We start from the raw sequence: 16,019 nt of genomic DNA on the forward strand, positions 1-16,019 counted from the left end.
TGGCTATCCAAAATCTTTTTGGCATTTTAACTAAGGTGAGAGGCACTGAGAGACACAGTACAGGTAATCCTCGACCTGCGACCACAACTGGGCCCAAAATTTCCATCGCTAAACAGTTGCTCGGGGAATTTTGGCCCCATTTGGTGACCTTTCGTGACACAGTTGTCAAGTCAATCGCTGCAGTTGTTAAGTTAATAATACAGTTGTTTATTTAGTTTGCTTGTTATGCAATCATCTCCCCTACAAGGTGACCCCGTTAAGTGAATCCTCATTGACTTTGCTTGCCTGAGAGTTGCAAAAGGTGATCACATGATCCCAAGATACTGCAACCATCATAAATTCTTCCTTCCCTGCCTTTCCTTCCCCTTCCCCTGACTTCCCCCTCCCTCCCTTCTCTTGCCTTCCTTCCCTTCCCCTTCCCCTCCTTCCCTCCCTCCTCTGCTTCCCTTCCCTTCCTTCCCCTTCCTTCCTTTTCCTTCTTTTCTTCCTCTTCACCTTCCCTTCCCCTTCCTTCTCTTTCTCTTCCCTTTCCTTCCCCTCCTTCCCTCCCCACTTCCCCTTCCCCTTTCCTTCCTTCCCCTTCCCTTCCTTCCCCTTCTTTCCTTCCTTCCTCTTCTCTTCTCATTCTTTCCCTCCCTCCTCCCTCACTTCCTTCCCCTTCCCATCCCTTCTCCTTCCTTCCTTCTCTTCCCTTCTTCTCTTTCCTTTTCCTTCTCCTTCCCTCCTCTCTTCCCTCCCTTCCTTCCTTCCCTTCCTTCCCCTTCTTTCCTTCTCTTTCTCTTCTCTACTCATTCTTTCCCCACTCTCCCTCCTTCCCTTCCCTTCCTTCCCTCCCATCCCTTCCCTTCCTTCCTTCTCTTTCTCTTCTCTTTCCTTCTCCCTCCCTCCTCCTTCCTTCCCTTCCTTCTTCTCTTCTCTTCTCTTCCTTCCTTCCCTTCCTTCCTCCTTCCCTCCTCTGCTTCCCTTCCCTTCCCCTTCCTTCCCTTTCCTTCCCCTTCTTTCCTTCTCTTTCTCTTCTCTTCTCATTCTTTCCCCTCTCTCCCTCCTTCACTTCCCTTCCCTTCCTTCCCATCCACTTCCCCTTCCTTCCTTCTCTTTCTCTTCTCTTTCCTTCCCCTTCCTCCCTTCCTCCTCCACTTTCTTCCCCTTCCCTTTCCTTCCCCTTCCTTCCTCCTCCCCGCCTCTGCTTCCCTTCCCTTCCCCTTCCTTCCTTTTCCTTCCTTCCCTTCCCCTTCCCTTCCCCTCCCTCCCTTCTCCCTTCCCTTTTCCTTTCCTTCCTTTCTCCCTTCTTCTTTCTTTATGCAAATCACTTCACTCTGCTGATTCAAATTCAATCCGTGATCCGAGCCCCTGTCCCAGGGCATTTTCCACACTTGCTATGACAGAGCCAAATGTTTCCCCGTCCTATATTTATGCGTTTGATTTATACAGCCCCCGTTTACAGCTTTACATTTCCCTCTGTTAAATTTCATTCGGCTGCTTTTAGTCCATTGTTCTAATCTATCAACATCATTTTCAATTGTATTTCTGTCCTCCGAGGCTCTGGCTATCAAATTTGAAGATTTGATAACAGTCCTTCCCATCTCGGCATCCAAGTCATTAATAAAAAATTTAAAAAGACCTGGGACACAACTGGGAGGAGTGTGGTGGCAGAGTGGAGGCCACAGTTCTTGTCCTGCCTTAGCCATGAAAGGATGGTGGTCACCGTAGATGACCCATTGTCGATGCTCATGTATGATTACAGCCCACATAAGCCATGATGGATTCCGCTTGTCTTCCGTCTTTGCGGAATCTGATGGAACAGGACAGACAAGGACTTCAGAATTTCATTTCAACTGTCCTTTATTTATTTACGTATTCAATTTCTATAGCCGCCCAACTCAACCTATGGCTCTGGGTGGCTTACAATTAAAAATAAATAAATATTACAGTTAAAAAAAAAACACTAAAGAGATTGTAAAACTGAAAACATCAATGTTGAAATGAAGACACAGGCAGTCCTTAGTATTTCCTCCAAGTGAAAAAACACCTAAGGCATCTGGGTACCAGAGAGATGTGCTGAATAAGAAGAAAAGTCATTTATTTATTTTTTATTATTTTTATATTTTATTTTACTATTTTTTCCTGCCTTTATTATTTGTATAAACAACTCAAGGTGGTGAGCATGTCTAATAATCCTTTCTCTTCCTATTTTCCCCCACAACAACAACCCTGTGAGGTGGGCTGGGCTGAGAGAGAGGGGCTGGCCCAGAGGTGGGATTCAGAAGGTTCTGACCAGTTCTGGAGAACCGAAATTTTGTGTAGTTCAGAGAACCGGCAAATCCCACCTCTGACTGGCCTTGCCCCCATCTATTCTCCGCCTCCCGAGTCCCAGATGATTGGCTGGGTCTTCTTTTGTTGCCCTGCACAGGAGAATGGAGCTGGAAAGCAGGTTCGTGGGGTGGGCAGTGAATGGACATTTTGCAGTATCCTTTCCCTGCCATGCCCACCAAGCTACAACCCACAGAACCGGTAGTAAAAAAAATTGAATCCCACCACTGACCCAAAGTCACCCAGATGGTTTTCATGCCTAAGGCGGGACTAGGTCTCAAAGTCTCCTGGTGATTGGCCCAAAAATCATAAACTTGGAAGGCTGACTGTTACCCTACTAGCAATATTTGGAGAAGAAGGGTTCATAATTCACCACAGTAGATGAAAGGAAGATGCAGAAAACCAGGAAAGAAGAGCTACAAGGTAGCGTGGGATTCTCACTCAGTTTCAACTATAAGAATTTAACAAGAATAAGAATTGAAATGTGTAAAATAAAAATATGACCTTAACTCTAAAGAAAAAGAACATGCGAAAAGATGCAACCAACCAGTTTATCTTCTCCTCAGTTCAATGCAACCAGCATTAAAATCTCTATTATCTCTGTATATCCATCCAGCCATCCAGCCATCCATGAACTTTGTATTTCATGCCATAGATGAATATTTTATTTTCAATGTTTCTGTTGCTCATAATTAGCCACTGAGAGTTTATGATACAGAGAGAGTGTGCCAGAGAGAGAGAGAGAAAGAGGTACATAAATGATAGCTAGCTAGCTTGCTGGCTATCTGGCTAGCTTGCTATCTGGCTGGCTGGCTGGCTGGATGGATGGATGGATGGATGGATGGAATAGATAGATAGATAGATAGATAGATAGATAGATAGATAGATAGATAGATAGATAGATAGATAGATAGATAGATAGATAGATAGATAGACAGACAGACAGACAGACAGACAGACAGACAGACAGACAGACAGACAGACAGACAGATAGATAGATAGATAGGTAGATAGATAGATAGATAGATGATAGATAGATAGATAGATAGATAGATAGATAGATAGATAGATGATAGATAGATAGATAGATACTGTAGGTAGGTAGATAGGTAGATAGGTAGGTAGATAGGTAGGTAGATAGGTAGGTAGATAGATAGATAGATAGATAGATAGATAGATAGATAGATAGATAGATAGATAGATAGACAGATATTTACAGGTTTAGATAGGTAGGTAGGTAGGTAGGTAGGTAGGCAGGTAGGTAGATAGATAGATAGATAGATAGATAGATAGATAGATAGGCAGATAGATAAAAATGGCGAGACAGAAAAGAGAGAGAAAAACATTCATGTTCAGGTAGACATCATAAACTCTCAGTGTCTAATTATGAGCAACACAAGCGTTTAAAATAAAACACTCATATTTGGAATGAAGTATAAAGTTCTAAAAACCACAATCACCATGAAATCAATCAAACTGACGATCCCATCACTCAATATCATTCCAGGACAATGGGGATCAATTTAATTTCTAAGAAGAGCTGCTCTACTAGCTAGGAGCTTCTACTGAAGAATGATAGCTATGCCTAAAATCTATTGGGAAAAATTTAACTTCAAGGCAAAACACACTCAACGGATTCTGTGTGAATCAGAACAAGAGCTGTTATGGGCTAAGACAATGTTTTACACACTGTTCCAAACCCACTAGTCCCATTTGAAACCTTGGGCTGGAAAAATGGCACCAACTTGAGTTCATAGTGAGTCACCGTTGAGTAGATCCAATAGAATTAGCGGGTCTTGAGTTGTCATTAATGTTAATTCCATCCATAAGCTGTGAGGTCTTTGTGGTCTCTGAACTAGGTCGTTTTCTTGCAGACTGTAAACTGTAAACATGGGGAAGTCAGTCCTAATGGTGAATTTGGTGATCCTGCTGCAGGGAAGTTTAGGAGAAATCGCACCTGAAACTCTAGAACTGGAACAGATTATCTAGTCCAGAGATGTCCAACCTTGGTGGAAGAGAATCTTTGTAGCTCCTGGTTGATCTATGTTGCTCTCACCTTGGTTGACGTTTCATGACCCAGCTAAGTAATATCATCAGTGCTAGAAGGGAGTGAGACTTCTAGTGATGATGTTACCTAGTTGGGTCATGAAAGGTCTGCAAGAAAACCCCCCAAGATCAGCTCAGAGAGCACCATGGACCCCAAGTCATCATCAGTGCAATTGTTTGAGCAAGAAAGTCTATGGTGATTCTTGGTCATTCCAAGTCATGGTTATCCCAAAGGTTTTTCAAGAGGCAAATGGACTTTCTTGGCTTTTCTTTGAAGTTGTTTCACTTCTCCTCCAAGAAGCTTCTTCAGCTCTGTGCATGATTTAAGATTTAAGCATGATTTGGGCTCAGTCCTTCATGTCTGTTTTCTCAGACAACAGAACATCTTGCTTAATCGTTCCCTTAGTTTGGAATTCATGACAATCAAAGCAACAGTATGTCCTGAATTATATGAACTTACCACCGTTATGGACATAACCGATGCCCAGGGACTGGGGGAAAAAGTCGTTGAGACTTCCGCTACAAAGGTTGCAGCATATAGAATGAGGAAGGAGGTCAGGATTTTAACGGTCTTCAGATGAACATCCATCCTTTGATCTCGAAAGCCAAGTGAGTTGTTCTGCATCCTCTTCACGTGGTGCACGAGGGAGTAGATTAAAAACACAGAGGAAATGAAAAATATGACAAACGATGGGAAAGTCCCTAGAATGTACAGCATACCAAAAAGGAACATCTGGGCCGTCATCTCATGTCTACGCTCTGTGTTATTATAAGATTGGGGGTGATCCTCAATCCAGAGGAAAGGAAGAGCCGAGATCAAGGAAACCAGCATCACCACAACGAGAAGATGGGGAACTACGTTGGAAATCCTCAGCTTCATTTTCATGAGGACGGGCTGGGTGAAGTTGACGATTTTCACACAGTAGAAGACTCCCAGGCAGGTGGTAATCCACAGAGTGGTGGCATTGAAAAAGGTCCAGAAGAAAACGGTGACGTTTCCGGCGTATTTGGGTTGATTAATATCCAGGAAGCTAATACAATGGAAGCTGAGCGTGATTCCAAGGAAAATAAACCGGGTTAGGCTGAGGGACATCAACAGGAGGTCCGAACCTGAGTGTGTTTTGCTTCGGATCCAATCGCGGCAGTCCGAAATAAAGATCAACCCGTTTCCGGTCATCCCCACGAGAGTCACAGCTATGATGATAAGGAGGCAGAGCCAGTTGTGAACTCCTGACACCGACATTGCTGCTCCACGGGTGTGTGAAACAGAAGCTGGTGAGAAGCCACCAGAGCTTCAGTGAGACAGACAGCATTTCCATAGCGCAGGATCCACTGCTGAAGCCTTTTTGTTCAGAGGAGTTTGCAACGTTGCTGAGATTTTATTTAGGGCTGTTGTTGGTAACATAAATATTACACACCCGAGGACGTTTGCCGCATTTGCATGCTCTTTTCCACAGCTGTGTGTATTTAGGGTCAGCCATTAGTGCATCGTGAAGAGCAATTTCCTCTCTCTTAGGCTGAGTCTCCAAGGAAAAGAAAGCATTTAACGGTGGGTATTTTAAGCAATACCCCAAGTGGTGCAGTGGCCTAGAAGTAGAGCTGTCTCCTCACAATCAGGAGGTTGTGAGTTTGATCCTAGGTAGAGGCAGATATTTTCTCTCTCTGGGCATGATGAGAATATATCTGCTGAACAAAACTCCCCATTGGCAACAAGAAAGGCATCCAGCCAGTAAACATTCAGTTGCCCAGACTCCACCTAATATTTCAGGTGGGTTATGAATAACAGCCCATTTCTGGAGATTCGATTTGTAATGAAGATGCCAACTTAGACAGTATGAAGGAGAGCTAGCTAGGCATGCTGGGTGGTGTCATTGTCTCACTAGGTTTCTTGTTCAGGAGCTTAGACATAAAAGGAGGTCAGGGCTGGAAGTTGCAGAGGTTTCCATTCTCATGGCCAAGCTAAAGCGAGAGACAGACTAAGGGCCTGGACCTGGGGTACCAGGACAGATGGACAACCCCGTTAATGTTCTGGAGTATCCTTCTGCCCAACAGCATTCCCCTGCCTTTGCAGCAGAACTGGTTTCAAAGGTGTTGCTGAAGGGCCCAAAAACCTCTTGGGAACTTCAAATCCACCTTGAGACCAGTATGTCGGGAGGGTCTCAGCAGTTGATCATTGTCAACTTGTCTTAGATAGTATCTGCTCTCTACACACCAAGCAGGTCACAGATTAGAAGAGAATGTAGCTCAGAGTTGAACTGCAGAGTCCTTGGTGCTCTCTGAGTTTGGTTGTTTTCTTGCAGATGTTTCATTACCCATTACCCAACTAGGGTAACTCCCTCCCTCCTCCTTCTGTTCCCCCTTCCCTTCCTTCTTTCCTCCCTCCTTTTTATTTTTAATTTTATTTTTAATTTTATTTGGTTGGTCAATTGCTTACAAGATAATAGGTATAAGTAAAAACATAGTTATGAATGCATGGATACATATCAGAAAAATAAAAGAAACAATAGGACAGGGACAGTAGGCATGTTGGTGCGCTTATGCACACCCCTACAGACCTCTTAGGAAAGGGGTGAGGTCAGTAGTAGACAGTCTAAGGTTAAAGTTTTGGGGGTTTGGGGAAGAAACCACAGAGTCAGGTAGAGTATTCCAGACATTGACCACTCTGTTGCTGAAGTCATATTTCCTGCAATCAAGTTTGCTGCTATTAACCTTGAGTTTGTATCTATTGTGTGCTCTTGTGTTGTTATGGTTGAAGCTGAAGTATTCATTTGCAGATAGGACATTGCAATGTAGGATTTTATATACCATGCTTAGATCGGACCAAAGGAGGCATAGTTCTAGGTTTTCTAGGTCTTCTGTTCTTCCTTCTTTCCTCCCTTCCTCCTTCTCTTCCTTCATTTTTTCTTTTCTTTCCTCTTTCCCTTCCTCTCTTCCTCCCTTCCTTCTGTCTTTCTCTTTCTCTTCTCTCCGTCCTTCCATTTCTTCCCTTCCTTCCTCTCTCTCTCTATTTCTTCCCTTCCCTTCTCTTTCCTTCTTTCCCTCCCTTCCTCTTCTTCCTTCCCTTTCTCCCTCCCTCCCTCCCTTCCTTCTGTCTATATCTCTATATATTCTCTCCCTTTCCATTTCTCCCCTACCTTACTCCCTCTCTTTATTTCTTCCCTCCCTCCCTCCTTCCCCGTCTCCTTCCTTCCTTCTTGTCAAAGCAAATTAATATGTCATTGATTGCACCGCTTTGCTTTTCGCAGTTCCTCTCTCTCTCTCTCTCTCTCTCTCTCTCTCTCTCTCTCTTCTCTTTCCTCTCTCTCTCTCCCTCTCTCTTCTCTCTTTCTCTCTCTCTCCATTTCCACCCAAAAACACCCAATCAAAACTGTCCTTTTTTCCATGCGAAGTGTCCTCTTTCTCCAATAGGCTTCCTGACATTCTCCCCCTTTTCTCCCATTCACCTCCTGACAAACAACTCCAAGAAAACCAAAGAGCTCCCAGCCAACCTAGTCTTGATTGTCTGGCTCTGTATTTATTTGTTTGCTTAGTCTGAAACGAGGCTTCGAGGGCCTCTGATAAATTACTGCTCTCACCTGAGCTAGGTGCTTGTTTGTTGAGTTATGAGATTCCACTTCCCAACCAAGACTGCTCAGAAATGAAAAGCTTAGATAACAGCTTTCCCCTGGAGGAAGGGTTCTTTCACCAACCCTCTTAACAAAACACAAGAAAGCAATTTCAGGGAACACAGGATGGTGCTATGCAAACTCCAGCTGGCAATCCATACACCGGGCCAGGCAGATGAGATTTATGTAAATATCCCTGTGTACAAATAATAGGAACACTCGCTAATGAAATCCAGCCTGGATTTGCAACCTCCCTTCAGGAGAAGAAATGAAGACTCTGAGTATCTGTCTTTTTTTTAACCTTTTTTTTTCTTTTTTAATATCTTTTCCTGAGGAACGAAAACTAGGTGTACAGGTAGTCCTTGATTTATGACCACAATTGAGTCCAATATTTCTGTTGTGAAGTGAGACATTATTAACTATCTACCTACCTACCTATCCATCTATCTATCTATCTATCTATCTATCTATCTATCTATCTATCTATCTTTTTCCCTATCAATCCATTCACCCATTATCTATCTGTCTGTCTGTCTATCTATCTATCTATCTATCTATCTATCTATCTATCTATCTATCTATCTATCTATCTCTATCTGTTTACCTATCAATCCATCCATCATCCCATTTTCTATCTATCTATCTATCTATCTATCTATCTATCTATCTATCTATCTATCTATCTATTAAACTTATTGGCCATTGGCCACTCATCTTACCCCAGATCAACTCAACTACAATCACCCTCAGATCTATGTAGAAATGCCACAGATTAAACTTGAAAATTGGGATTATAAGGCTGTTTCTTGAAATCATCGCAGAAGGAGCAGGGTCATAGGTCTTAAAGTAAAGGTAAAGGTTCCCCTCGCACATACATGCTAGTCATTTCCGGCTCTAGGGGCGGTGCTCATCTCCGTGACAAAGCCGAAGAAGAGCCAGCGCTGTCCACAGACGTCTCCACGGTCATGTGGCCGGCATGACTAAAAGCCGAAGGAGCACGGAACGCTGTTACTTTCTCACCAAAGTGGTCCCTATTTTTCTATTTGCATTTTTAACACGCTTTTGAACTGCTAGGTTGGCAGAAGCTGGGACAAGTAATGGGAGCTCACTCCATTACACAGCGCTAGGGATTTGAACCGCCGAACCGCTGACCTTTCTGATGGACAAGCTCAGCGTCTTAGACACGGAGCCACCGTATCCCTTGCTGTCAGTCTTGCCTATCCCTGATTTTTAAACTCCACAGCCTGCTTCTTGTTTAAGCCGATGTTTTCCGAGAAAAGCAACAATGATCCGGTTTCCATCCCAAATAGGCAATAAGACAAGCAACTGCTGCTGTCATTTGGAATTTCTCTTTTGCTGTAATTAAGACCGCCCATGAATAAACAAGTCCTTTTAAAGCCAGCTGAATTATTCATGTTCTCCAAGTTGTTATGGAGACCAAAGGTCTCCTTTAGACCCCTTTTGGGGTCGTGGGTGCCAAAATGGCAGCAACTGTATGTAACATCTGGAACACTGGTGGGATTCAAAAATTTTTACTACTGGTTCTGTGGGTATGGCTTGGTGGGCGTGGCATGGCTTGGTGGGTGTGGCTTGGTGGGCAGGGTGTTGTGGGCGTGGCTTGTTGGGTGTGGCAGGGGAAGGATACTGCAAAGTCTCCATTCCCTCCCCACCCCACTAACCTGCTTTCCAGCTCTGTTCTCCTGTGCAGGGCAACCAAAGAAGACCCAGCCTATCAGCTGGGACTCAGGAGGCAGAGAATAAATGGGGGCGGGGCCAGTAAGAGGTGGGATTTGCTGGTTCTCCGAACTACTCAAAATTTCCACTACTGGTTCTCCAGAACTGGTCAGAACCTGCTGAATGCCACCTCTGATCTGGAATTAAAAAAAACCTCTCTAAAGTGTGTAATTAAGAGCATCCGATGTGACTTCCAGGGAGAGGTGATATTTTATCTGTTCTGGCCGCCGCTTTTGAAACATGACAACGAAAAGCATTTTTCAGGCTCTCCACCTGGCGAGAACAAAGGACTATAATAGCCAGGCGAGTTCTGATTTTTTTTTTAATAAAGCAGCTAGCAAACCTCGGTATAGTGAGGAGTTATTTCTACAATCAATCTGGCCAACAAAAGAGACTCACTTGCCTGGTGTTGTAAATGGAGAATGGCAGGAAGAGAGAAATTAGAGCAGGAAAGAGATTTAACAAGATAGCAAGCTGCATTTCTGAGTGGCAGGAAATACATTTTCATAGAGGCTGCGGCAAGTTTTGATTAAATAAATCTCCTGGGATTTTAGCATAAAACAGACATATAGCGACTACAAGATGCTGTCAACATATACAATCCCTATTTCTTAGGGTTGGTTCTAATATTTCTAGAACAAACAAGAGCCTTCAGTTAAAACCACTCCAAATTTGACTCATTTTAAAGCTTAGAGAAATCTTGAAATATCAAACCCACACCTGTAAAAGTGTCTGGATACAATTCAAGGTGTAAGTACTTTTCATTTTATCTATTTATTTATTTATTTTTGTCAATTGCTTATAAGATATAGGTATAAGGAAATACATAGTTATGAATACACGGATACATATAACAATAAAAAATTAAAAGAAACAATAGGACAGGGACCATAGGCAGACCTCTTAGGAAAGGGGTGAGGTCAATAGTAGATAGTCTAAGGTTAAAGTTTTGGGGGTTTGGGGAGGAAACCACAGAGTCAGGTAGAGTATTCCAGACATTGACCACTCTGTTGCTGAAGTCGTATTGCCTGCAATCAAGTTTGGTGCAAAGTTAACCTTGAGTTTGTATCTATTGTATGCTCTTGTGTTGAAGCTGAAGTATTCATTGACAGGTAAGTCATTGCAATGTATGATTTTATATACCATACTTAGATCAGACCGAAGACGGCGTAATTCAAGGTTTTCTAGGTCTAGAATTTCGAGTCTGGTGGCATAAGGTATTCTGCAACGAGTAGAGGAGTGGAGTAGAGGAATATTTCTTTGGAAATATTTCTGGACTTTCTCAACTGTGTTAATATCAGATACGTAATGTGGTTTCCAGACTGATGAGCTGTATTCAAGTATTGGTCTAGCAAATGTTTTGTATGCTCTAGTTAGTAGTGTAATATTACCAGAGAAAAAGCTATGTAAGATGAGGTTAACAACTCTTAACACCTTTTTGGCTATGTAGTTACAGTGGGCTCTAGCATTTAGATCATTAGAGATGAGTACTCCAAGATCCTTGACAGAGTTTGGATCATCAACAAGGTCTTGACTATTCAGCCTGTATTTTATTTTCTGATTTTTTTTGCCAATATGTAGGACAGAGGATTTATTGGTTGAGATTTGAAGTTGCCATTTGTTTGACCTTTCTGATACATAGTCAAGGTCTTTTTGAAGAGTAGCAGTATTGTCTGTGGTGTTGAATAGCTTTACATCATCAGCGAAGAGAACGCAGTTGCTCTTGATATGATCACAGAGGTCATTTATGTAGAGAATGAAGACAGTTGGTCCTAGAACACTGCCTTGGGGGACACCACTGTTGACAGGTACAGAATTTGATAGGACACTCCCAATTTTGACCATTTGTTGTCTGTTTGACAGGAGTGCTTCTATCCAGTTATGCAGTTGTCCAGAGATACCATAAGATTTTAGTTTTAGGAGTAGTTTATCGTGTACCACTGAATCAAAGGCTTTACAGAAGTCTATGTAGATTGCGTCTATTGTTTTGCCCTGATCGAGTTGTGTAGTCCATATATTTTTGCATTGTAAGAATTGCAGATTACATGATAGTTTTTTCCTGAAACCAAATTGTTTATTAGAGAGTAGGTTGCTTGTTTCTAAGTGGAGGATGATGGATTGATTAATAATTGATTCCATGACTTTACAGGTGATGCAGCATAAAGAGATTGGTCTGTAATTTTCAACTAGGCTGGGGTCTCTCTTTTTGAAGATGGGGTTGACCATGGCTTGTGACCATAGTTCTGGCAAGGAGCTGGTCCTGCAACATTTTTCAAAGATTATGCTTAGAGGTTCGGCTATGGCAGTGGATAACTTTTTTAAGAAGTAGGCACATATTCCATCCGGTCCAATAGATAGAGATGGTTTTAGATTGTGCAGTGCTTTTTCAACATTGTCTTCTGTAAAATCGATATGTATTAGATCATTTTAGTTGTCTGTGGTTCGACTAGGAAATACTGGGCATGATCCATTGCTGTTTACAAATACTGAGCCAAAGAATGTGTTAAAGAGGTTGGCTTTAATAGTGTTGTCGTTGCTGTCTTTACCATTAGGTCCATTCAGGGGTGGGATGGACCTTGAGTCTCTTAGTTTGTTGTTTACAAAATTGTAGAAAGCATGGGTGGAATTGGTGCATAGAAGGTTTTCCTCTTGTTTAATGTGACAATTGGTGCATTCAGTTTTTATCTGGTGGCATAAATTTTTGTATCGGCTTTTGAAGTTGGCAACATGACCAGATTTGTTTTTCAGCCAAAGTGATTTCTTTTTGGATTGAAGCTTTCTTATTGTTATGGTAAGTAAGTATCTGAGGATACTTACCCATATCAGAATAACAGAGTTGGAAAGGACCTTGTGGATCATGTAGTCCAACCCCCCACTCAAGCAGGAGCCCCTACACCATTTCTGACAGATGGCAGTCCAATCTCTTCTTCACACCTTCCACTGATGAAGCTCCCACAACTTCTGAAGGCAGCTTCTATCTTGTTGGTTGATTCTTCTCACTGTCAGAAAATTCCTCCATATTTCTAGGTTGAATCTCTCTTTGTTCATTTTCCATCCATTATTCCTTGTCTGGCCTTGACATGCTTTGGAAAATAACTTGACCCCCTCCTCCTCCCTGTGGCAGCCCCTCAAATATTGGAAGACTGCTCTCATGTCACTACTGGTCTTTCTCTTCACTAGACTAGCCAGGCCCAGTTCCTGCAGCCGTTCTTCAGTTCATCTCTGTTATGGTATTAAGATGGTAGGGAGGCAACTAGAGAGATTCTGGATAAAGCAGATTATCTGGATCCTTTCCAAATTGAATCCAGACCTGAGTGTGGACTGGTTATTTTGTAGATCTTGTGTAAGCCAGAATAAGAGCTCCTCTACTCCTAGTAGGACCTGCTATCTGTATCCATTGGTTGAGAGGCCATTTTGTAATTTTTCCATTAAGATGCTAAGGATCAGGAGCCTGGATGCTAGTCTCCTTTCTCACAATCTCCTTTTCTGGAAGAGAATGCCCTCCATATTTGAGGATAATTTCTTCCCTGGTAATATTTTTCATAGAATAATAGAGTTGGAAGGGACCTTGAAGAATGCCTGCAGGATTTGGTTTGGGTTAGTCTCAAGAAAAGAAGAATTATGGGTGACATGATAGCAGTATTCCAGTGTTTGAGAGGCTGCCAAAAAGAGGAAGGGGGTCAACTTATTTACCAAAGGACCAGAAAGCAAGACAAGAAACAATGAATTGAAACTAATCAAGGAGAGAAGCAACCTGGAATTAAGGAGAAACTTCCTAACCGTGAGGACAATTAACCAGTGGAACAGTTTGCCACCAGAAGTTGTGGTTCCTTCATCACTGGAGGCTTTTAAGAAGAGACAGTCACTTGTCTGAAATGGTACAGGGTTTCCTGCTTGAGCAGGGGGTTGGACTAGAAGACCTCCAAGGTCCCTTCCAGATCTATTCTGATTGTATTACAATTCCACGCTCAAGGTCTACTTTAAGGCTGGCCAAGCTTTGTTTTTGTTCCATGCTATTTCATCCAATTAGTATGTATTGTTTTTCTATTCCAGATTACTGAATTTCCACTCTTGTTTTCTGTTATGCTCTGCAGCCTTTAAAAAAAAAAAAACCTTCAATATTCAGAGGGTAATTTACACAAGCAAATGATCAATATTATTAAGGGTTGAAGCCTAGATATTTTTTGCAGAAAAGGCATGGAAGAAGGACTACCTATAGGATCCTTTCTGGTGAGTGACATCTCTACTGAAAACCCACTCAACCATTCGTAACTGGAGGATTCATGTTTTCCCGTACAGCGAGACAGCTGTTGAAAAGAGTAATTTTCAGCGAAAATTGGGATACACGGAACTGAATAAAATAGACTATGGAAGCCTTGATGCTCTCTGAGCTTGGTTGTAGCACATTGGTGTTATTTAGTTGGTTAATGAAACATCTGCAGGAATAGAACCAAGTTCAGAGAGCACCAAGGACCCCACAGTTAACCTCTGAGAAAAAATTAACTTCTAATTGTAAAGAAGACTTTCTCAAATAGCAGTCAGTCTGAAGATGTTGTGTTTTATTCGGGGTTGTGTTAAGCCCCTTCTTTGTCTACTAGAGTAGCATACAGTTCTGCCATAGGAAGAGAGGAGGAGGAGGAGGAGGAGGAGGAGGAGGAGGAGGAGGGAGGAGGAGGAGGAGGAGGAGGAGGAGGAGGAGGAGGAGGAGGAGGAGGAGGAGGAGGAGGAGGAGGAGGAGAGAGAGCATGAGGAGAAGAATTGGAATTGACCTTGTAGGTCATAGTCTTATGGGCATTGGTCTTATAGTCTTCTCTAGCAGAAGACCCTATATCATTTTAGACAAATGACCATCCAGTCTCTTCTTGGAAGCTTCCAGTGATGAAGCTCCCACAACTTCTGAAGGCAACTTCTGTTCCATTGGTTGCTTGTTCTCACTGTCAGACAATTTCTCCTTATTTCTAGGTTGAATCTTTCCTCGATCAGTTTCCAGCTACATCTACTCTTAGTTGCCTGGTTGGTTGGTTGAGTCAAATGGACAAACATGATTGCAGTGTGCAAACATCAATAGATGCCCTGCTGAGAAGATGTCTTTCTCCATCTTCTTAATCAACCACTCATGTTAAATTCATGCCAGTACAGTATGAGCTAAAGTTTCATGTACATCAAGAGATGATGATGAGCTTGATAGTTTCTTTAACGATTAAACCTTGGGGAGGAGAAAGGGGAAGGATGTTGAGAGATTGATTGTACAAACTCTGCACTGTAATCGTAGTGTGGAGAAGATGTTGTCATGGCAGAGACATATCATGTCACTAGACAAAGGTAAAGGCCTGGTCATTCTTATCCCTGAGTGCAGGACACAGAATAATGGATCTAAGTTCAGGAAGGTAGGTTCTGATTGAATGTTAGGAGAAAGTTCTTAACAATAAGAGTAGTTTGACAAGGGAGACAATTATCAAGAGGGATGGTAGAACTGAAGCAGAAGGCTAGATAGTTGTCTGCCAGGGATGCTTTAAATTGGATTCTTACACTGAGCAGTGTGGGAAACCCACCGTCCTAGAAGAATGAAATGTTTCTGAGGAATATTAAAAAGGCAGAATATTATATTTCCCTAAATGAGAAATAGAGAAGTGTGGGTTTTTTTGGAGGCAGAAAGCAACCCCCACTTTCTTTAGTAGCCCACAGCAGATGTCAGCACTTAAGCGATAAAGAGCTTATTGAAAGAAGACAAGTATCTAGATGGCTCTATTCATAAGCAAATACCCTCACCCAAGAGCCAAAACAGGATGAAAGCCATTAAGCCACAGTAGGAATTGCCCAGCATGTTTTTAAAACACAAGACTTCATTGCACCACCCCCAAACTTCAACCAAACTTAGCTCAGACAAGCACCTAGGATTTGCATTTCCTCTTTTGCCTATAGAACCAGCTATGACCCCTAAATGACCCCTACACAACCTCATAGGAATCTGACAACAGCCAATAGAAGACATGTTCTTACACAGGAACAGGAAGCTCAAGTGCAAAGCCCAAAAGAAGGTATAAAACCCACCCACTCTCAATTCCATTTTGTCAGCTGCCCAGAATTACATGTGATTCTACTTCATCATTAAACCATCTTTCCAATCAGCCTCCATGTTTCTCCCAGCTTGGAACTGAACCGGATGGATATTTTTTCCCAAAGCAGGAATTTAAACTTGGCGGGGGGGCTTTCAACTATGAAGACCAAACTGAGAAACTGTTTCCTCCTCAACCTCAGATGCTTATTTGTGGCCCTCTCAAAATGTTAAAACCCCAAAGAATCAGAAAGTGCATCATACATGAG

The 16,019-nt window shown here is 42.4% G+C and overlaps 1 protein-coding gene across 1 annotated transcript; it reads right to left on the reverse strand.

Moving 5' to 3' along the window:
• Positions 1–4,711: 4,711 nt before the first annotated feature.
• On the reverse strand, positions 4,712–15,519 carry LOC113440391 (taste receptor type 2 member 40-like). Its single transcript, XM_026706763.2, has 3 exons — positions 15,472–15,519; positions 15,248–15,251; positions 4,712–5,550 (listed from the first exon to the last, which is right to left on the reverse strand). Exons 1-3 carry the CDS (start codon positions 15,517–15,519, stop codon positions 4,712–4,714), a joined length of 891 nt encoding a protein of 296 aa, XP_026562548.2.
• Between the last annotated feature and the right edge of the window lie 500 nt (positions 15,520–16,019).

Source organism: Pseudonaja textilis, chromosome 7, assembly GCF_049901715.1.
Source record: "Pseudonaja textilis isolate UNSWEBS1 chromosome 7, rPseTex1.2, whole genome shotgun sequence".
Lineage (NCBI taxonomy): Eukaryota > Metazoa > Chordata > Lepidosauria > Squamata > Elapidae > Pseudonaja > Pseudonaja textilis.

Coding starts and splice junctions, on each gene's coding strand:
- LOC113440391 (XM_026706763.2), bottom strand. CDS start 15,519: ATGCTGGGCAATTCCTACTGTGGCTTAATGGCTTTCATCCTGTTTTGG.